The sequence below is a fragment of the Saitoella complicata genome (genome assembly GCF_001661265.1).
Source record: "Saitoella complicata NRRL Y-17804 unplaced genomic scaffold SAICOscaffold_9, whole genome shotgun sequence".
Classification (NCBI taxonomy): Eukaryota; Fungi; Ascomycota; class Saitoellomycetes; order Saitoellales; family Saitoellaceae; genus Saitoella; species Saitoella complicata.
The window spans coordinates 120494-145177 of NW_017567000.1; the positions used below are offsets into that span (position 1 = coordinate 120494).

The window sequence follows — 24684 nt, forward strand, 5'->3', positions numbered from 1 at the left end:
AGATCGATGGAGTTGAGTCTGTCGTACGTTTGTGTGAAGGTGCTACGTACAGCAGCTGTGCTACTCTTATGAGAGAGGACGCGCGGAACTTCAAAAAAAGTCAAAATTTTGCAGCGATGCGGAGGATGTAGGGGGGTGCATCGCGGTGCGTCACTCGAGTTGCAGTGGGGCACGTGCACACGAGAACAAAGCCGTCATTGTCAAGAGATACCTCTCGTTCAACGTGAAGCAGTTTACTCTTCGAGCCTGCAATTCAGCCTCGCTCTTCGCTGCCAGTCGACCTGCAAGACATCTCTGGTTACCCAGGGCAGGCGCCGTCATTCACGTTTAGCGTACATGTGCACCCTCCCCAAGTCAAATCTCCAACGCTGGTTCAATTTCGGGACCCCCTCCTGATCCCGCTCTCCCCCAAGCAGCACTCCCTCCCTCTACTGCTCCCCCTCCACCCCGGGACCTCCTCCACCTCGGCACCTCCTCCACCACACTGCGACAGAGACACCGAGACGCACAACTTTCTCACACTGCTCGATCCGCGATTTACGACAGGGTCGCGACTTACGGCTGCACGTGCGTGTTTGGACAAAGTGACGGCTCGAGGTCAACACGGGTGTCGGCGCACACAAATTTAGGAGAGGGAATAGGGTGAGTAGGGTATCAATCGTCTCGTAATAATCATAATAATCAGCTCCAATGGTTTGTTCTCTCATCTCTCCTCGATTCTGACTCGTTGTTGACACCGTTGTGCGCCCAGGTCTTCTTCAAGCGAAAGCCCGTACAATTCATCCCCGACCCCCCCAGTCTCCGCGATGACGACGAAGTATGGTCAATCGAGGCAACCAACGAAGTCTTCGTCTCTTACTCCCAATACATCGAACGCATCGAATTCCTCCGCGAAAAGGTCTTCATGTGCGAGATCACCGGCCACACAAACCTAACCTTCTGGGAAGCACTCCAATCCGAAAACAACGAGATGCGCGGCCTCGACATGTCGTTCCCCGAAGCTCTCAAAGAACCGGTACTACGGAAAGTTCAATTCTCCGTTGTACCGCGGATTGATCACCTCGTGGACCAGATCTTCGATGCCTTCAAAACGACATACTTCCCCGGCGAGACATTACACTGCGTCTTCACCTACCCTCACCCCCAAAAATTCCAAGTCCTCGTACGCTCGAAAACTGTGCTCGGAGCTATGCGACTCGGCGATGGTACTGTTCGTCCCCAAACAACAAACTACTCCGTCGAACGCCTCGATGTACCCTCCACCTCCTCAGACCGCGACATCGTCGTAGACGAAAGCATGCTCTCCCGCGAACGGAGTACGTTCACGAAAACCATGCTACGGACATTCGTCAAACATGCAGTTACGCGTGAAGCGTGGTATGGCGCCCCGTGGCTCGTGAAGCCGATTTTTGCGGAGAGGTATAAGATTGATCAATCCGTGCCCACACATCTGCGGAAACCGAATTTGGCGGATATTACGAATGGTGGTGCGGGGTTGACGACACAAGCGAGGATAGGTAGGGGGAGGAAAGGGATGGGTGTTGATGGGTTATTGGATGATGGGGGTGCTGAGTCCGGGACTCGGACGCCAAAGACGGAAGGAGCGGATAAGAACCCGTTTGCGGCGCCAAAGGTGAAGGAGGCGGTGGAGGTTATCAAGTACCCAATTGAAGACCTTGACCTGCCATCGCCTGGGACTGTTGCAGCACGGCCGAAGCTTAATCGGGAGACTGCGGTGTCGTCGCACAATGTTGAGGCGCTTCTTGAGACATGGACGTTCCTCAATGTCTTTTCGGAACCGTTGCTTATTGATTCGTTTACGCTTGATGACTGGGTGGCAGCGCTGAAGTATAACAACGCGGACGTACCGTGCGAGATTATCGATGAGGTGCATTGCGCATTGTTGAAGGTCTTGGTTGAGCCGAAGAGTAGTCAGTGCGTCGTACCGTTACCAAAGGATCTTGCAGTGGACGGCGAGGGCGTCGAAGGCGAGGATGAGGAGAACGGAAGCCAGGCGATGGAGGTCGATTCACACAGCCAAGCCAAGACCGAGAACGGTGAGGCTGAAGACGTAGAAATGGATAACTCGGACGTGAAGGAGGAGCAGGAGGAGTCCGTTCAGGTTCAGAGAACACATTTGGCGGAGGAGATGCTCGAGGAGGAGGGATCATCGTGGCGGGTACGTCTGCAACGGCGTGACTTCCGTTCTGGTGGCTGGGAGCTCATCCTCGTTGGTTTCCTCCATGAGCTAACCCTTTCCTCTCGGCACGTCGACACCTGCACCGAGATCCTCGAGCATCTCTGCCCAATGGACCGCAAACCCGTCGCAGAGACAGCAAAGGAGCAGTACTACACCCTCAAACCCGACCTCAAGTTGATGGTCTTCCAATACCTCATGGAACTCATCCTCCAAACCCCCCTAGTCCGCAAATACATCGACGAATGCATGGAAGACATGACCACAAAGCGCAAAGAAAAGGTCGAATTCCAACGGGAACGAAAAATCCATATGGAAAAACTCGGATCGGTTCGGAACTCGCTCAAGGAGAAATTCCCGCAGATCAAGGCGGCGGATTTGGAGGCTGAGTTTGCGATTGAGTTGAATGGGGAGGAGGGGGCGGAGGGTGAGGATGGGGATAATGAGACGGTTGGGACGAGGAGTGTGGTTAATGGGGATGGGGGAAGTCCGGAGAGTTCGCCGGTGAAGGGGAGGAAGAGGAGTAGGGCTGCGATGGAGAGTGATGATACGGCCCCCAGTACGCCTGCGCCCTCGGCTGCGCTTCCGGCGCCGATCGCAAAACTTGACAAGGCATCACAGAAGGACTTTATCAAGCTTCAGAAGGCGCTGGAGGCGGCGATGAAGGATATCAAGCGGTGTGAAGATGAGATCGCCACGCTCAACTATGACCTCGCTGAAGCAGACTGCCAGCGGCTCCGACTCCTCGGAAAGGATCGTTTCCATAACAGATATTGGTGGTGTGAACTCAATGGTATGCCGCATCGGGGTATGCCTGACTCGAGTACCTACGCGGGCTACGCGACGGGACGGATATGGGTCCAAGGTCCCGCACGGTCAGATCTTGACGCTCATCATCTTTTGATGAAGAAGTACATGGGTTTCGACCCTCGGACGGGTGATCCGAAGAAGGGTGAGGAAATCCGCGAGGAGGCAGGCAAAACGTTCGAGGAGCGCAAGCAAAAGGAGGAAGGTCAAACGTGCATGGAAGGCCCATTGGATTGGGGATTCTACGACACCCCAGAGCAAGTCGGACAACTACTCCAGTGGCTCAAGGAGAAGGGTGTCAGAGAACTCAAGCTACGGAATGCCATTATCGCACGGAAATCCGATATTATCGAAGGTATGCGGAGTCGGGAACACTACCTTTCACAAGCCATTATCGATCATCCACCACCAGAGAAACGGAGGTCGGCGAGAGGGAAGGAGTATGATGGGCCTCCGGAGCACTGGCGCGTACTCAAGTGGAAGAACTTGGCCGCCATGGATCATTTGGGCCACTTGCATTCAAAGCACAAGACGAGGGCAGAGAAGGCGGGAAAGGTACCGGCTACGAGGAGAAGAAATTAGGGTAGTGGTGTAGGTTAATCATGTATGGGCATGCGCATTCTTGATAAGGACTTAGAAGGTGGTGTTTTTTGGAGTTCTACTTGGGGTACTGTTGCTCGGCATGGCATTGCTTGATATCATCAATGAGAAAACGTTTGACATAGTACTGTTTAGTGATATGATTGATGTTTCCCTACAAAACTCGCAAGGCACAAAAGACAAAGTATCATACGTAGTAGCAAGATACCTCCATAGATATGAACTGCGTTTCCGTTGTGATGTTCCGTTCCTCACGCTCCGGAAATCTACCCAGAACCCCTACGACGACGCCGAGATCCTGACCTTCTTGAACTTCTCCTGCAAGTTCTGATCCTCCATCGTTTGTCTGGTCCTCTTCGGTGTGATCGGTTTACTATCGTCCACTCCGCTGTCATCATCGTCATCGTCGTCAGATTCATCCTCATGATGGTCCTCTCGGCTCCTCGCCGCTTTGAAAAGTAAATCAAGATCATACTTCTCGTCCTTCTTCGTGGTGAAAAACTCTCCCTCTTTTGTTTCAGGTGCCTCAATCTTGCATTTCGCGAGCAACTCACCCAACATATCCTCATCCACCTCCTTCCTCACATTCACCTTCAACACCTGCTCCAACACCCCCACCGCCGTGGCCTCATCCACCGCATTATCCCTCCCCTCCTTATCCTTCATCATCACCAGCATCTCCGCCGTCTCATGCATCCTATGTTCCGCGACCTTCGCAGCAGGCAGTCCGTCCAGTATTGCTGCTGCTTCTGTGACTTGATGGACGTTGTCTGCTGTGCGGGACTTCTCTGTGCTCATTAGGATTCGGACACGTTCTGAGAGGTATTGGTTGACACTCCGCCTCCTGTGCTCGATCTCGCCAACGATGTGATCCGTTAACGTCTCCAGTCCTTGATTAGGATCCGTGAGATCAAGTCCAGTCAAGGAACGTAGGGTATTCAATCGGCGACTTCGTGGCCCAATTGCTCTTTGTGCCCCAACCAGTTCTGACGAACGAATGCCCCTAACGCTGTATTCAATATACTCCAGTTGTTGCAGTATCATACTGTTCAGACGTCTGGTTATCTTAATTTCCGTGCGTACTCTCCAATCCTCGCTCTCAACCATAGGAAACCCGAGATCCTTCTCCGCGGTAATGATCTTCGCCATCAAGTGTACCAGAGGAAAATTGTGTCTGTGAGGTTTGTTGTGGCGGAAGAAAAGTGCGTGCTCAATGCTGAGTGGAGGCGAAGCACCGTAGAGTCTTGTAAGTGCCTCGGCTTCCATCTCTAGGACCTTGAGCGGTGGCTGTTTCCTTCCTTTGTAGTAGGCCACTTTACACGTTTCCCTGTTGAAAGCCGGTAATCTCCCTCCCTCCTCCCATTTCCTCCAAGTGGCCCGTTCCTCGCGACCCATCTGGACAAGTCTGAACGCTCTCATTTTTGGTTCATCCTCCGGGTTAACTTCGCCCAGTGCCGCTGCAAGCGATAGGCCACTCGAGATGATGGAGCAGATTCTTTCGAACTTGGTGTCTATTGATATCAAATCATCCGAATCGGTGACTAGAAGGTCGAGTTCATCGTATTCAGGTTCGGTGTCGAAGTCGATGCTGGACGGCACGGCAGCGTGTGAAGCGAGACTGAGAGTGGTAGGGTTCTCCACTGTGAGGCAATTGAGGGCCTCGATAAGAGTCAGGCCTGACATGGCTTTCCTGGATTGCTGTCGGCGAATGGATTTCAGTATCCACAGATCTCATACGTACGGTGTGTGCGGTTGCTGAGCAAGCCATGCAGTTGATGCTCATGGGCCCGAGCGTTCGTGCATAAATTGCGATACGTGTATGACACCATCTCCCATGAGCTTGATCGGCATTTTGAGGAGTCATGGAGGGTGAGTAGTCCATGTAACGATATCGAAGCCTTCGTGGGGTATCCTAATAACATTCCGACCGATTGAAGAACTTGTCTGAAGAACCTGTCTGCAAGGTGCGGCGAACGCTCTAAGACCCCAGGTGTCGGTGACACAGAGGAACATCTTCGGGAGTTTGTAGCGGCCAGTTTCCTTTTCTGCGTCGAATTTTTGAATGATGAGTGAAAGTGGGTTGCTTTGAGTGGGCTGCGCGGAAATTTCGCACGGGTTCCGAGATAGGTCTGACCACCGGAAAAAATCATTATAGAGGCAATCGGAGTGAAGACCACTTCAAAAACGTTCAAAAAAACACAGCTATATCTTTATCTAACTGTCCAGAGCGATCTTAGCTAATCCAAGAACATTGACCTCCAGCCCAACTTAAAGCAGCCTCAACCACGCCGGGTAAAGAGCCGAGAAAAGCTCCAAACGTCAGAACGTATCGAAATAATGAAACACAGCATTATCTCACGAACGTCTTAGAGCATCATCATCACACCAACCATCCAAAGAACACCAACAACTCCCCCAACAACCATCCTCTGGGCATCGCTGTTCTGCGTCGCTCCCGTGGAGGAAGCAACCACGCTAGCCCTAGGGCTCGACGAAGAGCGTGCACTGCTACGGGCACCGGAGACTGGGGCAGAAGCAGAGGAGGCGGAGGCCGAGGCGGCCAAGATGCTGACGGCGCCGGTGGATGAGGTGGTGGTAGAGGTGAACGCGGAGGAAGTGACAGACGAGGAGGGCGCAGTGGAGCTCTCGATAGCTGCGGAGGAGGACCCGGTTTCGGCAACGCCAGGAGCGAAGAATGTCGAGGAGCTAAGATCGGCAATAGGCGTCGTCGTGGGCGTGCTCTCCGTAGTCTCCATAGACATAGAAGAAATCACCTCCGGGGCAGCCGTAACCGTACTCGCATCAACCGACGGCGTAACAACCCCCTGCACCCCCGTCTCCACACTCATGCTCGTACTCGTCGCCTGCACCATCCCGGTCGCAGCATACCCAGGCAAATAACTGGGCTCATACGTCCCAGTGCCAGCATACGCAGCGCACCCAGGCACCGTCGTCTTCGGCGGCGCCCTACCCCCTCCACAATCCAAGAAAGAGCAGATCTCGCCGGTGCCAGGGACGTACCAGATGAGGGAGGCGCCGCCGTAGGCTACGGTTTGGGAGGAGACGCAGCCTTCGAGGTCGGTGCGGGCGTGGACGATGGGTGCCAGGAGGGGAATAAGGGCGAGGAGAGCAGTGGAGAGATTGATGGGGAGCATCGTGCTTGATCTTCAAAGAGAGTGAATAGGACGGTGAAAGACAGACTGAGGTGGATCCAGTGAGGGTCTACGAGCCCTTTATACCTTTCGAAGACGTCGGCCTGCAAATAAACTCGACGCGGGGTTCGGCACCCTGACGCCGCAGCCGGCGCATTCCTCATGCATCGGAAAAGGCCCCCGTAAAGCTTAACCCTCAAGGAGAAGAGATGAGTAAAAAATAGCAACACCGTAAATGACGTGTAACCAACAATGCATTGATTCAAGTGTTCTCCTCCTTCTAACTATCAATAGCAACAAGTCCTGGCTATGCATATGGAACACACTCACGCCTTATCAGCAATGAACTTTGCCAAATACTTAATCCCAGAGAAAACCTCCTCCCCAGTCGGCACAATCTCCTCCTTCGGCAGCAAAAATCCATAACTACCCGTGTCCCTCAACTTGATCGAATAACTCCACCTAATCTTCTGTTCCCCATATGCCCAATCAATCGCCGCCCCGGGCATGCCTCCAGCTTCCGTCGGGTCAGGGTTTCCACACACCGTCTCGACGTCGTAGTTTTCGTGATGAATACGGCGGATAGCGTGTGCGATTCCGATACCGAGTTCGTCGAGGTCTTCGGCGTCGGGGGGGAGGGCGGAACAGTCGTAAGCCCAGGGGTATTGGATGGTTTGGGAGTAGGAGTGGAGGTCGAGGAAGGCGAGGATGTCGTCTTCGCCGGAGGAGGTGCGGTTTTGGATGAAGTCGGAGATGAGGCGGGGTTCGGTTGCTGCGAAAGGTCCTTCGCCTCGGTAGTCTGTCGCCAATACGTTAGCTTTTCACACGGGATGGAGCAAGCGACATACTCTCTGAGCAAGGGTTCGTGGTCGCGATGTTCGTCTTTGCTCCCGCATCCCACTTGTACCCCCACGTCCTATCTAAATCCAACCCCTTACAATACGGCAAACTCGTATTCTGCCTATTCTTCCTCCACAATCTATCCTCTTCCCACGAGTAGACATACCCATCTGGATTCACAGTCGGCACGAACGTCCACTCGAAGCCTTCGACCAATGCGCGGACTTCGGGGTCTACGTCGTAACCGGAGACCATTTGGTGCAGGGCGTAGCAGACGGTTGAGACGGAGATCCATTCGCGCGCGTGTTGCGCGCCTTGGATGAAGATACCTTTGCGCTTTTGGGGGGACTGGACGGGAGATTTCACCTTTAGGCCGAGGATTTGGCGGCCTTCGGGGGTGGTGCCGATGGTGAGGATGGAGGCGCGGTCGGGGTAGAGGGCTGTGAGGAGATGCAACCAAGCGTCAATCGTCGACAACGGCTGGTAATCCTGGAAGAACGCGTCTGGCAAACCAGGGAGGGATGCAATGCTACCTTTCCCAGAAATCTGGAACGCGGAAGCAGGGAGGGGTGATGGGTTAGTTGCGTCGATTGCCTGCTGGACGTTGGGGATCATGAGGTCGTAGGACTCCCGGAGGATGCGGGGAAGGGACTTGAGGAAGTAGGAGGACCGGGATTGGGGGAGGTGGACGTCGACGTGCTTGGAGGAGGAAGACCAGATGTCGAGGACCATCGCCTCGGCGGCGTGTTCGACTGCAGTGCGCTCTGTTGTGGACGCGACGTTGAAGCGGATCACGATGTGGTCATCATACCGGACCTTCTCCACACGATGCTCCTCATAGTTATGCGCGGATTGGATGTAATCCTTCAGACCTGTCAGACTATAAGCATATCATGTCAAAAACAAAAATGCCTTTCAACTGACCTGTCAATGCATCCCACCACGATGATCCAAGAGCAACGGACGACTGATGGATAAAATTCTGCGGCGCGGCAGACACGATGGCAGCATTACCTGCCAGGAGCAGACCAAATACTGCGGACACGAGCTGCATTGTTCCCCAGGTATTTGTGAATTTGGATGTCGTTGATTCGAGGAGGTGAGATTCAAGGTTATCTTTCCCGCTGCAGTCGCGTGCAGCCCGCCGTCATGTGGCAGAGAGCAGGTCTGACGAGCGGGAGATGGCATATACCGCGGTACATGCTGTAAAGTAAAGACAACTAAATGTACATCCAGGCTACCATGGGATGTCTAACCGGGAAGGACGGGGTGGATGCCGGTTTCTGTGTGTTTCTGCACGGAACGCATCCGTGGGGCGGAATGAGGGCGCGCGGGCGTTGCTGGCCATGAACGTGAGTGAACCGTGAACCGTGACTTGTAGCAAGGAGCAGCAAATATACCCAACACACCCCCTACCATTCAGCTGCAATAGGATGACCTGCTGTTGAATCAATCAGTCAGCAAGATGGTCAATCAGAGGAAGTCTTCAACAGACTCGGGGAAGTCAACGAAACCTGCACGACAACGGCCGAGTTTGTCGACCGTGACCAAGTTATCGACATTGTGGATCAAACGGGGGAGTAGGACGAGTACTACACCGTCTCCGTCGATTCCGCAGCAGGTAGAAGATGAAGGAGGAGTTGCGAATGTTCAGCATGCGGAGTCAGCCCCTGCAATTGTGACGATATCACTACCTTCTCCTGTTCGCCAAGACAGTCGGCCCGTGACCGGAACATCTGCGAACATGAGCCCCTTACGCGAACACGCTCGCAACTTATCAATGGGAGCGTCAACGATCCATACCTCAGGCGCAGATTCTCGCCGTAGCACTATGTCCTCCCGTCGAGCTTCGTTTGCATCATACCTTGGCTTCAAAGGATTCCTCGACAAATCATCCAATTCCCAAGATACGTTACCCCTCACCAGCAACAACGAGCCCTATTCCCGTGATTCGAGGGATTTGCCAGCGTATGAGCCGCCAAACCAGAACCAGGGTATCCAGCATTTAAGCCCGAATCGGCCGAGTGACGCGAGTTCGGGGGATAATGTGCAAGTCACCACGACGACGACTACGACGACTACGACCACGCATATATCCACATCGTTTTTCCGGTTACCGAGGAGGTCGAGGAGGGGAACTGCTGCTTCGTCGTTGTCAATATCTGGGTTTCCTACGCTCACTGCTGTCCGGACGAATTCCGAGCCGAGTCTCAATTCAGTACGTCGCGGTTCTGGGAATGAGTCGAGTACACCGTCCACTGGACCTTTGACACCTACGCCTGGGCTGGGCCCGGAGCCTACGACGGCTTCTGCGCTTGCTGCGTTCGGGTTTGCGTTTAGTGGCCCAGGAATTCCACTCCTTCGTTCTGCATCGCAGAGGTCGGCACATTCGACTCATTCTGCTGCCGCACTGTCGAGGGGTGGGAGTCCAGTCCGGAACACTAGGGCACGGAGTTCGACGTTGAGTAGTTTGCGCAGTAACCCCTCCGAGATCGCGAGTGGTGAGGAACGTGATCACACACCCGGCGAAACACGTTCAATTCGTCGTGGGTTTTTCACGTTGCCGACGTTTCATCGGAGGGATAGTTCGTCTGTCTTGCCCTTATCCGCCCATTTATCGCATGATGTTAGTCCGACACCATCATCTCCTGCGTTACCTGTTGAGCCTGAGGTAGTGCCGGATCGGGTCGAGGGTGATACGCCTGAGATATATCTGGAGAGGTTGGAGAAGGCTGTTTCGAAAAGTGCGCTTGCGACGGTGTTAAGTCGGTCGGACGATCCGTTTCATAAGGCTACGCTGAGGACGTATCTTGGGACCTTTGAGTTTGCTGTTGACCCGTTGGATATGGCACTGCGAAAGTTATTGATGGAACTTCACTTACCGAAGGAAACACAGCAGATCGACCGTGTCCTCGAGGCTTTTGCGGTAAGGTACTCGGAATGTAACCCGAACCTCTTTCCAAATGCCGAGGTCCCGTACGTGTTGGCCTTCAGCCTGATGATGCTACACACAGACGCTTACAACAAATCCAACAAACACAAAATGACAAAAATGGACTATGTCCGGAATACCCGCATGGACGGTCTCCCACCCGATGTTCTTGAGTGTTTTTATGATAATATCACATATACCCCATTCATCCACATCGATGACGACGTTGACATCAACGGGAACCTTCCCTTAGAAGGCGGCGGGGCGAAGAGGAATGGATTTTCGAGACGGGATGAGGTCAAGAAGGGGAAGGGGGCGGTGGATCCATACACGCTGATCCTGGAGGGCAAATTGGAGACGTTGAGACCGGATTTGAGCGCGGTGTTGAGGGATGAGTCGGAGTTTTCGTATACGGGTACGGTGCCGTCGTTTGAAGTGGAGAGCTTGCATAAAGCTTTCACGGAGACTGCGACGCTGCAGATTGTCAGTCCGCGTAGTCGACCGGGAGCGTTTTTGACACCGGCGGCGGCTGCGCATCCGCAGGATACGGATCCGGGGTTGGTTGATGTGAAGGTTACGAAAGTTGGGATTTTGAGTCGGAAGGAAGATAAGAAACGCGGGAAGGCGTCAAGGGCGTGGAGGGAGTGGGGTGTTATTTTGACGGGTTCTCAGGTTCTGTTCTTCAAAAACGTGCAGTTTGTGAGGTCGTTGATTCGGCAGTACGAGAAACATCGCAAACATGGGAATGATGGAGAGACGGTTACGTTTCACCCTCCCGTTAAGGCATTCAGCCCTGATGCGATGCTGACGACCGTTGAGGCTGTTGCGGTGTATGACAAGATCAACGCAAAGAAAGGGAACTCGACGTTTAGGTTTGTTAGTCGGGGTGGGACGCATGATGTTTTCAAGGCGGAGAATGAAGAGGAGATGAATGATTGGATTGCTAAGATCAATTACGCGGCGAGCTTCCGGACTGCGGGTGTGAGAATGAGGGGAATTGTCATGCTCAATGAAGGTGGGCCCAGGAGGGGGTACACGCTCAGACGTGCGGAGTCTCAGTCGAGTGCGAGCACGGGCGGGCATTCGAGGGATGAGAGTCAGCTGAGTTTGGCGGCGGAGATTGCGGCGGCGAGGAGGACGATCCTACGTCATAAACTGACGGAGATCATGGAGAAGATGACAGCACAGGAGGCGCAGCTCGAGGCTGATATGCGGACTGCGAGGAATTTGAGGGTGTTGACGCCAATCCAGGCCTTCACGCGCGAGAAGGTGATTGAGGCGGCGCAGGCACTTGCCACGAGGATTAGTTGGGTGCGGATTGAGCAGGCGAGACTACTTTGTCATCAGGAAGTTCTGTCGAGGGACCTGGCTATCGAGACGGGAGGTATGGAGTATCTCGGTGGATCGACCACGGATTTGTTACGCGGTCCACCTAGCCCGCCGCGGAGGAGTCAAACCGAGCCGCCGAAGAGTCGGGACTCTAGTTCGGGGAGCAAAGAGGCCAACGATGAGATCAGCGAGAACACGGCGAAGGAGTGGCGTGTCTCTGAGCTTCGTCATCGGCCACCGCCGTCACCGACGCCGAGTCCGTTGAAGCAGAGTCACACCGCCGCAAGTGCTGGCAGTGCGATATCTGACACGGCATCCCTGAAATTGGCTGTGTCTCGCGCGCCGTCTACCAGCTCGATGGATAGTACCAGCTTTGCCTTTATGGGCGAGGGTCAATTACCGCCACTCAGTCCAAAGAAGAAGGCGAGCAAGAAGACCCTGAACCTGAGTATTAAGCGTAAAGATGCCTCGAAGGAAAATGTTGACGAGCTCGCTGAAGCTCGTATGCCTACAGCTGGGTTGCCTAGGAGTAGTCCCAGTTTCAAGCTGCATGGGCGGAACGTGAGTCTGGTGAAGATGCCTGAGGTGCTGAGTGATATCGACGCGAGCGCGAATGTCAGTGTACAGACTTCCGCCGGTTCGCCGAGGAGGAGCACGGTTGAGAGGCACAGTAGCTACTTGAGCGTCAAACCAGAGTTGGTGAGAGATCAGAGAATTAGCATGGATAGCGAAGACGGTGACGCTTTTCATGACGCGAAGGAGTTTTGAGGAGAGCGTGGGAGAGCTATCGCGAAAGCTAACTGGGATGGTATCTATAAGTCTCCTGGACCCCGGGTTTCGCTTGTTTTGGGAACGTTTCTTCTCGGCATTTTTCACAGGATGGAGTTCATGGGGCGTCATATACCTATTGAGTTTGTTTGAAGTTCTTTGATTGTTTTGACTGCAGGTCTACCAAAGAGTGCCGTGTTCTTCTCTAGTTAAATAACTCCTCCCTTCCCGCTTTGTAAAGCGACTGTGTTAGGTATAATCGTACGTTGGTTCCTAATACGATGTAGTCACTTCATCCTTCCATCATCGCCTTGCAAATCCATGAAAGTATTCCGCCCCGCATCTCACAAATCACCTCATTGCATCCCAAGCTTCTTATTCTTTCTCCTCTCGTAGAACAAATCTGTTCTCGAACTTCCCAGGTTGATAATCTTCGGACATCCATCCCGGTCCTTCTCTAACCGTGTACATTCCGCACAGTAATAAGCGTCAGAGATACCTGTAGGCCGAGTTAGTAACCACCCTTGAGATCAACAATACATTCAGACTACCTTGTCCGCCGCAAATAACACACTTTCCAACGTAGTTACCAAATGCACACTCATCACATATCCGCACCAACGTCGTCGGCCGCACGTAAGAGTCACATACCGGGCATTTTCCATCGCATTTGTCGCAAAGACGGCCAATGGAGATGCCGGGCTGTTTTCTGCAGAGTACGAGATCGGGATGATGCTTGGACATTCTGATTAAGGTATATGGAGAAGGGTGGAATGGGGGACGGCGACGTACAGTACTTCGTATGTATCGGCGCAGGTGGCGAAGCAGGGTCTAGCGCCGTTCGAGGAGCTTCCCCGACGTACGAGCCGACATACGTGAGAGGAGCATAGAGAAATTCCAATTGTACCATCAATTATGTCGGACGATAGACAAGAGTAAGTCGCTTATTGTCGTGGGCTGAGTAGACGCTGACGATGTGTTTAGATCCGCGACGCCAGTTGAGCAGAGCAACAATCCCGAAGTGGGTTCCACTCCGGTGGTCCCGGCCTCGAAGCGTCGACTCAGCAATGATACAGACATGCAAGATGCTCAATCTACAGAGGCATTAAAGCGACAACGTACCGCCCCGGAAGAATCAACAAGTGCGCAACGTGGACCGCCAACCCGCAGACGAACAGCCGGCGCCGACGAAACCCAACGAGGAAAACGAATGTTCGGCGCCCTCCTCGGACAACTCGGCCGAGCAAAAAAAGAAGTTGCAACTGAGGCTGCAAAAGCCACCACTTCCCGCCGTTCAGAAATCGAGGCGAAACTCCATGAAAAGCTCAAGAAAGAAAAAGTGGAGTTCACACGGAGGGAGTCGGAACGGAATGCTGTTCGAGACGCAAGAAGGGCTGAACAGGCTGAGAGGTTCGCGGATGAGGTCCTGGAGAGACGGCATGAGAATATGTTGGCTATGGCGAGAAGTTTGAGGACAAAGACGGAGCCGGTGATCTACTACAAACCGTGGCAGCTAACTGAGGATGATGAGGAGAGGATTGAGGCGCAAATTAGGGAGGCAGAGGAAATTGTTGCTAGGGAACGGGATGAGAGGAGGGCGGAGAAGGAAAGGAGACAACAGGGTGATGAGGAGCGGAAGGGGAGTGAGGAGAAGGCTAAGGAAGAGATGGAGGTTGATGAGGCGGATCCGGCTGATGGAGGTCGAGACACGAAAAAGACTGAGGGAAGCGATGAGGAGAAAGACGATTCCGGCTCAATTGCACCAGCAGTGCCAGAACACGAAAAATCAGACACTAGCAAGCCGGAAGCAGGAATGAGCATGGATGTTATGGCCGCAGAGAACAAGGAGACGCCAAAGCCTCAACAGGCGGAGCAGCAGGACCCGGTTGATGCAAATGGGAAGACGGCTGAGAAAAGCGGTGCCGCATTTGAGAGTGCAGAACAAGCAGACCAATCAATGGAGATGGACGCAGATTCCAAGGTGCCGAGCGGGGATAGGAACGACATGGAGGACGTCGTTGAGTACTAAGCACGCCAGCGCCTTGTAAGCGAGGCTATCTTCACGAACCAAGAGAAATGCAATTTAAAGCTCGTGCATTGCCAGCCCTAGAGCTCCACCGTCGGTCTTCCCTTGAACTTCTTTCCCACACGTTCAGCAGACCTGTAAGCAAACTGGTTCCCAAAAATCTCAAACACAAGCTTGTTCTCTTCCTGTGGCGGTCCTTCAGCTGTTACGTCGATTTCAAGTGAGAAAATAGACGCTTCCTTTGGGATTGCTGTAATGCACAGTCAGCCATCATTCATGCGAGATAGCTCATCGAGTATTACTTTTCATGTTATTGCCTTTTGTGACCAGCACGAAAGCATTCTTTGTTTCCTTCACACAGATTCCTTCGACTCCTACTCGTGATGGACATTTTGACTGTACCACCTTGAGGATCGCACCGTGCATGTCCGCCTTCAGCAGCTTGGGCATGGCGCCTGATGAGCTGACCTTGAACCCCGTTCCCAACACTTCCCTGATATATCCTCTCCATAGCACGTTCAGAGGTTCGTAGATCTCATATCTCTGTGCCTCTTGTGGGATGTCGTACACCTTCATCTCCCTCTTCTCCGCGGCGGAGAGAGGTGTGGGTTTCCGTTTCGCCCCATGTCTCCACAACTTATTTAGCCGTCCTTTCCGTCTTTGTGCACGAGCGTCTGAGGAGTGTGTAGGGTGGAGGAGGAGGGGTTTATGTTCGACTTTGTCGGAATAAACAGTTGCTGCTTGCTGTCGTGGCATACCCTCCTCCAACAAGGCTAGCAGTGGGTTCCCTCGGTCATTGTCAGAGCCTTCCGGTACAGATCCTGGGGTGTATATAGGATCCATGGCGAAAACTATGTGTCTGTTGAGATTGTCGATTTTGCTGGGTTGTCGGCGTTACGAAATCACGTGTTTCTCCGGCCGAAAGCTGGTCGATGCGGGCGCTGCCTTCAAAAAATCGAGCGCCAACTTACAAAGCCAACTTCATTCAACTCGTACAAATCCGCAGTTGATCTCCGTACGCTTCAACGGTATCCTGATCCAGGCTACTGTGCGATACAAGTTATCTTATTACACCGCTCGATCCGTCATCCGCTTCGTTTCGCCACCAACCCTCCAGCCGCTCCGCAGCTCACCGCCGCCCTCAACAGCACAAGCACAAGCAAAACCGTCACGCTGAGCCGTCTTATGCTGTTTATAGTCAACAATTATAGAAATCGTCATAGTTGGAAAGTTTTTCAGCATTCTGTTTTCATCAATAACAAGTAACACACCTCAAGTACGCCTTCCTCTTTCTTCGCCTCCGTTTGTTATGACAAGAGATGCTAACGTTTGGACAGGCTTAAACCTCAACAATCATGTCTGGCAACATCAACATCCGTCGCGACGTCCAGGACTCGTTCTACCGCTACAAGATGCCCCGCATCCAGTCCAAGATTGAGGGAAAAGGTAACGGTATCAAGACCGTCATTCCCAACCTTTCCGATGTTGCTCGTTCCCTCGAACGTCCTCCCATGCACGTCACCAAGTGGTTCGGTTTCGAGTTGGGTGCTCAGACTTCCATGAACGCCGACACTGATCGTTACATCGTCAACGGTGCTCACGACGCCAGTAAGCTCCAGGACTCCTTGGATGGATTCATTAACAGGTTCGTTCTTTGCGGTGCTTGCAAAAACCCTGAGACCGAGCTTGTTATCCAGAAGGACGGAAAGAACATCACGAGGGACTGTAAGGCTTGCGGTAAGCAGACCAAGTTGGACATGAAGCACAAGCTCTCCGGTGTCATTCTCAAGAACCCTCCTGAGAAGAAGAAGAGCAAGTCCAAGTCATCGGAGAAGGTCGACAAGAAGGACAAGAAGGAGAAGAAGTCCAAGAAGTCCAAGAAGGAGTCTTCCGAGGATGATGAAGAGGATGGTGATCTTGACGCTGGATCTGATGACGAGTTCACCAAGCGTCTTGTCGCTGAGGCTGCCGCACTCCCTCCTGTGGGTGAAGTTGCTGATACCGGCGACTGGTCCGTCGACACTTCTGAGGCTGCCATGGCTAAGCGTGTTGCTGAGCTTGAGGCTGGTATCGGAAAGTCTACTTTGATCGACAACGACGAGGAGGAGGATGAGGATGACTCCGATAACCCCTACGCCCAGCTCGCGAGCTGGATCGAGGAGCAGGACGAGTCTCCCTCTGACGTCGACTTGTTCAAGAAGATCAAGGAGCTCGGTATCGACACCAAGCACCGCACCCTCCAGGTCTTGGGTGTCTGTCTCTTCGACGAGAACATCCTCAAGGAACTCGAGGCTCGCGCCCCTCTCCTTACCAAACTCATTGGTGACTCCGAGAAGCACCAGAAGGCATTCCTCGGTGGTATCGAGCAGCTCATCGCCTCCCACGAGAAGCTGATGGCTGGTGTTCCCAAGATCTTGTTGGAGATTTACCAGAATGACTTGATTGAGGAGGAGGTTCTTCAGGCTTGGGGTGCGAAGGCTAGTAAGAAGTACGTTGAGAAGGATGTTAGCAAGAAGATCAGGAAGGCTGCCCAGCCTTTCTTGGCTTGGTTGGAGGAGGCTGATGATGACAGTGAGGAGGAGAGCGATGAGGAGGATGACGAGTAGGTTTAATACGACGGTGTACGACGATACGCTGTTACAGGGCTTCTCCACTCAATACTACATGACTCGTTTCTAATCCAGACCTGTGTAACTGTGTGTGACACGAAAAAATGTGGCCTTACCTCTTGAGGCATCTTGTCTAACCGTTTTCTTCCGGTTGTGTTCATACTTCACGACGACCTGCCGAGGTTGCTCGTCACTTAACGTCATTCACTCGCTGATATGGTTCTCTGTCTTCATAGGCCTAGGCCGCTCCACATCAATTGGACTGGGGAAGCTGTTGATGTTAGCAGAACGTACGATTCAGAAATTCGTTCGACTGAGCGATTCAAGTAACAGAGCTTGCCTGCTATGATAAATCTGGACTCGCGTACGAGGTAACTCTTCCTTCCGCTACGGAATTATGCATGTACTGCACCGTATCGATGCGGTTCACACGCTATGGCGCTATGTGAGGTTGTTTGACATGGGTATCCCTGTATGTGTACTTCCTGTTCAGGAAGAGATCGTTGATACAAAGTCTGTCGCTTTTCGGAGACGGATTATATTGCTGATAGTCTCTAAATAGTTTGGTTGCCGCTTAATGCCTTAACATATATCTAGTCTCGCAACTCCAACCAAACCGCATCAGCATTAACCGCCTCCAACGCATTCCTCAACTCCTCCGTCGTCTCCCTCAAATACCACTCCTCCTTCCCCCTCAAATACGGCAAACACATCTCCAAAACCTCATCAAACAACTCACTCGTCATAAACGTATGCCGCAAAATCTTCGCTAACGCACCAAACAGCGCTTCCGCAACCCGTCCAGATCTCGAATACCTCTCCATCGATTTCGACGCCCGTGCCAGAGCTTGACTCTTGTTGGTAGTGGGTTGTGGCAGTTCGGTACGGAGTAGGCGCCGTATTGATGGCCAGGCATCTTTCGCGACCCGCTCACTCATGAAATCTCCCGCGTAAACACTCATGTCGGCAACAGCCTCCAACGCCTTCGTCACCACATGCGCCTCCTTATCCGCTAACCTCGCCTTGAGCGGTGGCCAAGCCGTGTTGATCAGTGGCAAAAGTTTGTCCTCATTTGCAGCGAGGACTGGGGATGCGCGTTGAATGAGGGCGACGAGACGGTAGCGGAGGTCGGAGGAGGGGTGGGTTAAGTAGTTTTGAGCTTTTTCGATAATGGAGTGCACGATTTCGTAGGATTTTGTTGGTGGCGGCGGTTTTGGCTCATCGGGTATCGATGGCTCTTGGTTCTCTTCTCCTTCATTCGTTGTCCAAACCTTCGGCTCAGTAATCTCCGTTTCCTCAACCGGCTGCTCCCTCCTCTCCCTCGCTTGCCGGATCTCTCGAACGACAGCATTGATCCCGTCACACACCCCACTCACATGTCCACCCTCACCCGCCCGAATCCTCTTCACACTCGTTCCATTCCTTCCCTCATGCCCTCTACTCACCTCATCCACAACCCCCTCCAAAACCCCAAATAAAACCTCCACCAACCTCCCATACCCATGGAAATTATCCAACGCAACGAAAATACTCTCCACCACATCCTCCAAATACGGCACGATCCGTGCTCCAGCCATACGGATGAGGACGAGGAGGACGAGTGGGGCTGCGGGGGCGATGTCGAAGGTGTTTAGTTTGAGGGAGACGGCGTTGACGAGGTAGTCGACGTTGTCAAGGAGGAGGGCGGAGACACCGTCGTAGCCTGTGACATACGCTATCCTCTGCAACGCAGTCCGAGCATGAGATCTTACCGAGTCCGTATCATGCCGTACCAATTGTACGATCGAGTACAACGCATCCACAAACTCACCCCTAAACCCCCTCCCAGCCGTCTCGGCCGTAAAAGTAATTGCTTCTAACGCTGTACACAGCGCAAGTGGTTCGACACCCTCACTCACCGCAACGGCATACGGCGAAGATGACTCAGACAGCGTGCTCAGCGCATACTCATACAACTCCCCACCCAATGCCGCAATGGTCGTCCTATCTACTGACGGCGTGGGAGAGTGTAGCGCCCCACGAACAAGGTGCGTCGCAACCCACGTACTCCCCGCAACATCAACCCCTCGTCTCGAACCCTGCGACAGACCGAGGAAATACTCGATGATACTCGGTGCGGAAGGTGATGAACCGAGTGTATGTAGCAACTTCACGAATGCACGTGTCGTCGATGGATCGGATATATCTCTCATAGGCAACATCGCAAATCCATCGTCGTCGCTGGAGTTTAAGGTTGAGATGTCGAGCATCTTCATACCCGCCACTAATCCGTTCGCCCCCACACTGCTCTTGGCCTTGACGTCCACGAATGTAGAGAGGTCGCCGAGGGACTGTACCAAAGCATCCATACTCACACTCAGATCAACCCCTACATCCTGTGCCGTCAATATTCGGGCGGAGGTGGTGATAACTGATAGAAGGTTACGTTTGGGGACGTCATCCGCGCCGGTTAATATCCGCGGTAAGGCGGTGATCCAATGATGCAGGGATTCCTTCCACGTCCTCATAACCATCCCTCTCAACCTCTCATCCCGCAACAACTCTTTAATCACAGCATCGGCCGCGGTACGGATATCATCCACCTCATCCCCAGCACAAACAACAACCGTCTCAACCAACACCGGCACCAACACCGCTACCCGCTCTCCACACCCCACCAGCACCTCCCTCGAAAGTGAGAGGAATGCGGAGCGTACCTTTGGGGATGTATGATGTCGCAAGTAAAGGATCGTCTCTATTGCAATCTTGAGTTGCGCAGTAGTGGCTTTGTACCATGCCTCTGTTCTCTCTACACCGCCTAGGACAGAGGAGGAGGCGGGGGGTTTGGGGTTCATGTCGAGGTCGTAGGCGTCCAGGTCAAAGTCTTCATCCTCTGCAAGTTGCGGGGGAAGGGGTGGTGGTGTTAGGGCGATGGTCATGGTAGAGGAGAGGAGTCCGACTGCAGCGGCGATATACTCACTCTTCCTCGCTTGCGCCGTCCGAACGAGAGTCTTCGTAACGCCACTAACAGTGCCGGGCAGAAACGCTGCAACGATGCTTCCTTCTCTTATTAAATCGGTGTACAGCTGGTTTAGAGCGTTCGCGGCTTCGACTTGAAGCTCGAGCAGTTGTTCGGTGAGCACGATGTCGAGAAGCGTGGTAATCGCGTGTCCAAGAGCTGGACGAACATCCATGTCGGTCACTACATCGACGTTCGAAAGCGCGGCAGAGAGGAAGAGGGAGGAGAGACACTGCACCGCGGCGAGTTTGCAATGTTCCGTGATGTTACGCTTTGGCGTCTGCGTCTGCGACTTCCCGGATGGTGAAGTAGGCGCACCCCCGACGAGGAATGTGAGTAGGATAAGGAGTTGTCGGAAGAGTTGTGGGGTTGTGGTTGTGCGCCAGCAGTATTTGATGAGGAGGTTCATGCATTGCAATAACAACTCGAGACAGGAATTTGAGAGGGTCGCTTGGTTCCGTAAGAGGTGGGAGAGGGGGAAGAAGACGTAGTCGCCGATCGCATGGTTGAGGGTGTCATCGGGTTGCTCTATCGAGCGGAGGGAATCGCGTAAAGATCGGAGAGTTGGGACGATGGCTACCGAGGACGGTTTCGGCGAGAGTGCGAGTTGGGAGAGGTTGATACAGATCGGTTTCAGCTATTGACCTCCAACATTAGCCGTGATCCGCCGAGGATTAGTGGGTTACCGACCTTCTGAAAAGCTTGCGACCGTTGTTTGTCCATTCCTATCGATTCATCAGGGTAACGCGGTCCAGGCCTTGTTGGTGGTTAGGTGGGCGGGTGGGTGCCTGCAGTGCACTGGCATTGGGTTCAGGGGGTGCAGCTCGTACACCTAACCACCATCATCGACAGGACTTTGGCGAATAGGCGTACTATGGAGCATTCCGACGCGGTGGACGAGCGCATACAGTCTCAAGAAGAAGATCCTGACTCTTCGTCATCAATGGGTTCGGACGAGAGCAGACCTCACTCCCAAGACGGAAGCGAAGGCGGAAGTTCAGATGACGACGACGAGGAAGAAGAACCACGGCTGAAATACGTACGGTGTGCCGGTGATATACCAAGTATAATAACCTCAGATCCCATCTCCGCCTTCGTAATATCCGACAAATACATGGTAACCCCCTCCTTTCACGCTCATCCACAATTTAATGGCTAAAGGCGTCCACAGGTCCTCGGTTCTCACAATGGAAAGATATACATCCTCGATGTGCATACCAGCAAAGAACTCCGCCGTCTCCGCGCCCACGCTGCCTCAATCATGGATCTTTCCCTCGACTTCACGTCATCCTATCTCGCCTCTGCCTCTCTCGACGGTAAAGTCGCCGTAATCGCACTCGCGCCCGATACACCTGCAAGCAATAATTACCATTTGGATTTCAAGAGACCGGTGAGGACAGTGAGTATCGATCCGGAGTACGGGAGTGGGAAGAGGAGGGTTGTGAGTGGTGGTATGGCCGGACAACTCGTTCTCTCCGAAAGAGGTTGGTTAGGGAACAAAGACACCATCCTCCATTCTGGAGAAGGGGACGTATACGAGGTGAGATGGAGAGGGAATTATATCGCGTGGTCGAATGAGGCTGGAGTCAAGATCTATCATACCAGCACACAGCAACGAATAAGTCATCTCCCACGCCCCGCTAACTCGCCGAGAGCGGATTTGTTTAGATCGAGGTTGACGTGGAGAGATGACTCTACCCTCCTCGTCGGATGGGCCGACACCGTCACCGTCGCGAAAGTCATCGAACCCACGCCCGGCTCCTCCGACAAGAAGGTACCACATGTACAGATCACGTCGATTTTTCGAACAGATAGTATCGTCGCCGGCGTCGTACAATTCGGCACGGAACTCCTCATCCTAGCCTGCGAAGCCGATAAACGGGATCCAGAAGAAATCGCCTCTTCCGGGGGAAGGAAACCCGGTGAACGGCCCGAATTGCGGTTGATCAATGCGAAGCATGAGGAGGTCTCGAGTGATGAGTTGGGGATGAGGGGGTATGAACGTCTACAGCCGAACGACTATATCTTGACACGGCATCCGGGTAAAGAGGAGGTTTATGTCGTGGGTCCGAGTGATTTGGTGAGGGCGTGGGCGAGAGATGGGGATGATCACATTGAATGGCTCCTATCACTCGAGAAATACGAACAAGCACTCGATGCCGTTCGCGCTCTAGATGAGACGGGTGGGAGTGAAAAATTCACGGTAAAGGATGTAGGAGGACGATATCTCGAACACCTCATCCGCGATGGAAAGTGGTCAAGAGCAGCCCTCATCGCATCCGAGGTCCTCGGTGATGACCGCGAAGGGTGGGAGAAATGGATCTTTCGATTCGCAGAAGCCGGTGAGCTCAATTGTATCACGCCCTACATCCCAACCGGGGCAACACCATCGCAGGGCGAGGGCGAGGGCGAGGTACAGTTGAGTCCGTTGGTGTATGAGATGGTGTTGGCGTATTACCTGAGCAAAGATGAGGAGATGTTGTATGAGACTGTGAAGACGTGGCCGAGTGAGTTGTATGATGTTGGGAATGTGGTTAGTGCTGTGGAGGAGAAGCGGAGGCAGGATAAGGCGAACGAAACGTTGATGAATTGTTTGGCGGAGCTGTACGTATACCCCAATAAGTTTGGGGTTTGAGGTGATGAATAGGAGGGACATGCTAACGAGGTGGACAGACATACGTATAACCGTAATCCGAAAGCGGCGCTGAATTATTATCTACGGCTGCGCCGCCCTACAACATTCGACCTCATCCGCGAGTTTCACTTGTTCGACGCGGTACAAGACGACATCCTCCTCCTCATGGATCTCGACCGCGGCGAGGCTGGGGAGGAAGGTGATGGCAGCATTGAAGGAGTCCGGAGCACGAAGAGACGGGCTTTGAACTTGTTGGTGGAGCACTCACATTCAATCCCAGTCGCGAAGGTGGTGCCACAGTTGGAGGATGAGCCGATTTTGTTGCATGTGTATTTGGATGCGGTGTGGAGGAATGATCCGCATTTGACGGTCAAGTATGGGGATTTACAGGTACGGCCTCGACTTCTGTTAAAAGGCCTGCTGAGACTTGATGCTAAAGGTTGTTTGCGCAGGTCGATCTGTATGCCGAGTACGAGCGAACGCGACTTGAGGAGTTCCTGCGGATAAGCAACTCTTACTCGTTACAGAATGCGGCGGAGATATGTGAGCGGCGAGGCTACATCACCGAGCTCGTGTTCATTCTGGGTCGGATGGGGGATAACAAGAGAGCGTTGATGCTCATCATCGAAAAGCTGCGAGACGTCGAACGGGTAAGTTATTGTCAGGGCGACTGAGCCGCTAACAAACTGACTGACATGGTTTACAGGCTATCGAGTTTGCGAAAGCTCAGGACGATAAGGAGTTATGGGATGACCTGCTCAACTACTCAATGGATAAACCGGAATTCATACGCGGGTTGTTGGAGAATGCGGGGACGACGCTGAATCCGATTGTGCTTGTGAAGCGGATACCGGAGGGACTGGAGATCCCGGGATTGAAGGCGTCGTTGATGAAGGTTTTGCACGATCATGAACTTCAGGTCCGCAGCCTTCTCGGCACATTCGTCTCGTAAAGTTGGTGACTAATGAAGTTCAAACAGGTTTCGCTTGCGGTTGGATGTTCGAAGATCTTGACGGCGGATGTGTCGAGTCAGTTTAAGACGCTGCGATATGGACAGAAGCGAGGAATTTCATTCGAAGGTTCGTAAATTGCGACTGAGTTCTCTGAACGATCACTGACTCTTTTACGAACAGTCAACACCGATTGTGGTATCTGCACTAAACCTACCTATACCCAAGAACGACACGGCCTCGTTACGTTTGCGTGTCGACATATCTTCCACGAGGAGTGTTTTCTGGAGAAGACCGAGGATGAACAAGAGAGGGAGGAGGCGGTGGATAGGACGGTGATTTATGGCGGGAGGATCAAGGATAAGGTTATTCATGCTGCTTTGATTGAGCCGCAGTTGAGGAAGGGGTGTCCGATGTGTCACTGACAGTGACGCATTGCAGACAAGACCAATCATGAGAAGAATAATGATACCTAGATATCATGTTAGGAGCTGTCAATGCCCTGGAAGCATGGTATACTCACCGCCATAGCAACACAACATAAACTCACATATGGACTCAACCTGTCCCCGATCCGTGCGGCCTTCCAGAAAACTCCCATGAACCTGTTTGCGTGTAAGCTTTCCTGTTCAGAGGAATTGACTATACAACACAGACTCATGCTTATTTCTGTCCATAATTGCCGGTGCATGAGCATGTGCATAAGCCGCGGTACATATCAGTAGGAGGATAACAAGGAGGAGGGATTGGAAGTTGAATGAGAGCGGACTATAGCCTAAGGTCAGTAAACCTCAGAAGTTGTTAATTAACGTCGGTATATCATGTCAGTGTGCTCTTTGAG

At 52.9% G+C, this 24684-nt stretch overlaps 12 protein-coding genes across 12 annotated transcripts; 5 read left to right on the forward strand and 7 right to left on the reverse strand.

The window, feature by feature from the left end:
• Positions 1 to 6: 6 nt before the first annotated feature.
• On the forward strand, positions 7 to 3586 carry SAICODRAFT_6853 (uncharacterized protein; the record flags this gene model as incomplete). Its single annotated transcript, XM_019170400.1, has 2 exons — positions 7 to 27; positions 752 to 3586. The coding sequence occupies 2 exons, from the start codon at positions 7 to 9 to the stop codon at positions 3584 to 3586; spliced, it is 2856 nt and encodes a 951-aa protein (XP_019024706.1).
• Positions 3587 to 3741: 155 nt separating this feature from the next.
• On the reverse strand, positions 3742 to 5661 carry SAICODRAFT_221833 (uncharacterized protein). Its single transcript, XM_019166531.1, has 2 exons — positions 5346 to 5661; positions 3742 to 5294 (listed from the first exon to the last, which is right to left on the reverse strand). Exon 2 carries the CDS (start codon positions 5285 to 5287, stop codon positions 3884 to 3886), a length of 1404 nt encoding a protein of 467 aa, XP_019024707.1. The 5' UTR covers positions 5288 to 5294; positions 5346 to 5661; the 3' UTR covers positions 3742 to 3883.
• A 309-nt stretch (positions 5662 to 5970) lies between these two features.
• Positions 5971 to 6788, reverse strand: SAICODRAFT_70746 (uncharacterized protein; the record flags this gene model as incomplete). The annotated part of the gene is made up of 1 exon (XM_019170607.1): positions 5971 to 6788. Exon 1 carries the CDS (start codon positions 6757 to 6759, stop codon positions 5971 to 5973), a length of 789 nt encoding a protein of 262 aa, XP_019024708.1. The 5' UTR covers positions 6760 to 6788.
• Positions 6789 to 6979: 191 nt separating this feature from the next.
• On the reverse strand, positions 6980 to 8617 carry SAICODRAFT_221920 (uncharacterized protein). Its single transcript, XM_019166533.1, has 3 exons — positions 8521 to 8617; positions 7605 to 8460; positions 6980 to 7555 (listed from the first exon to the last, which is right to left on the reverse strand). Exons 2-3 carry the CDS (start codon positions 8326 to 8328, stop codon positions 7083 to 7085), a joined length of 1197 nt encoding a protein of 398 aa, XP_019024709.1. The 5' UTR covers positions 8329 to 8460; positions 8521 to 8617; the 3' UTR covers positions 6980 to 7082.
• A 1686-nt stretch (positions 8618 to 10303) lies between these two features.
• On the forward strand, positions 10304 to 11893 carry SAICODRAFT_42389 (uncharacterized protein; the record flags this gene model as incomplete). The annotated part of the gene is made up of 1 exon (XM_019168698.1): positions 10304 to 11893. A coding segment is annotated over one exon (1590 nt), but the record flags the coding sequence as incomplete, so codon positions are not given.
• A 1088-nt stretch (positions 11894 to 12981) lies between these two features.
• SAICODRAFT_34662 (putative PHD finger-like domain protein 5A) lies at positions 12982 to 13369 on the reverse strand (the record flags this gene model as incomplete). Its single annotated transcript, XM_019168374.1, has 2 exons — positions 12982 to 13124; positions 13177 to 13369. 2 exons carry the CDS (start codon positions 13367 to 13369, stop codon positions 12982 to 12984), a joined length of 336 nt encoding a protein of 111 aa, XP_019024711.1.
• Positions 13370 to 13540: 171 nt separating this feature from the next.
• On the forward strand, positions 13541 to 14666 carry SAICODRAFT_18640 (uncharacterized protein; the record flags this gene model as incomplete). The annotated part of the gene is made up of 2 exons (XM_019165986.1): positions 13541 to 13560; positions 13610 to 14666. The coding sequence occupies 2 exons, from the start codon at positions 13541 to 13543 to the stop codon at positions 14652 to 14654; spliced, it is 1065 nt and encodes a 354-aa protein (XP_019024712.1). The 3' UTR covers positions 14655 to 14666.
• A 65-nt stretch (positions 14667 to 14731) lies between these two features.
• Positions 14732 to 15407, reverse strand: SAICODRAFT_56142 (RNase P/MRP, p29 subunit; the record flags this gene model as incomplete). The annotated part of the gene is made up of 2 exons (XM_019169426.1): positions 14732 to 14901; positions 14954 to 15407. 2 exons carry the CDS (start codon positions 15405 to 15407, stop codon positions 14732 to 14734), a joined length of 624 nt encoding a protein of 207 aa, XP_019024713.1.
• A 218-nt stretch (positions 15408 to 15625) lies between these two features.
• Positions 15626 to 17257, forward strand: SAICODRAFT_18642 (eukaryotic translation initiation factor 5; the record flags this gene model as incomplete). Its single annotated transcript, XM_019165987.1, has 2 exons — positions 15626 to 15927; positions 15989 to 17257. Exon 2 carries the CDS (start codon positions 16007 to 16009, stop codon positions 17255 to 17257), a length of 1251 nt encoding a protein of 416 aa, XP_019024714.1. The 5' UTR covers positions 15626 to 15927; positions 15989 to 16006.
• On the reverse strand, positions 15641 to 16023 carry SAICODRAFT_29983 (uncharacterized protein). Its single transcript, XM_019167551.1, has 2 exons — positions 15989 to 16023; positions 15641 to 15927 (listed from the first exon to the last, which is right to left on the reverse strand). Exon 2 carries the CDS (start codon positions 15891 to 15893, stop codon positions 15720 to 15722), a length of 174 nt encoding a protein of 57 aa, XP_019024715.1. The 5' UTR covers positions 15894 to 15927; positions 15989 to 16023; the 3' UTR covers positions 15641 to 15719.
• A 546-nt stretch (positions 17258 to 17803) lies between the features above and the next one.
• On the reverse strand, positions 17804 to 21020 carry SAICODRAFT_70752 (uncharacterized protein). The gene is made up of 2 exons (XM_019170609.1): positions 20949 to 21020; positions 17804 to 20895 (listed from the first exon to the last, which is right to left on the reverse strand). The coding sequence occupies exons 1-2, from the start codon at positions 20979 to 20981 to the stop codon at positions 17854 to 17856; spliced, it is 3075 nt and encodes a 1024-aa protein (XP_019024716.1). The 5' UTR covers positions 20982 to 21020; the 3' UTR covers positions 17804 to 17853.
• A 181-nt stretch (positions 21021 to 21201) lies between these two features.
• Positions 21202 to 24268, forward strand: SAICODRAFT_6863 (vacuolar protein sorting-associated protein 41; the record flags this gene model as incomplete). The annotated part of the gene is made up of 7 exons (XM_019170409.1): positions 21202 to 21375; positions 21430 to 22862; positions 22932 to 23283; positions 23346 to 23543; positions 23600 to 23812; positions 23873 to 23972; positions 24027 to 24268. 7 exons carry the CDS (start codon positions 21202 to 21204, stop codon positions 24266 to 24268), a joined length of 2712 nt encoding a protein of 903 aa, XP_019024717.1.
• Between the last annotated feature and the right edge of the window lie 416 nt (positions 24269 to 24684).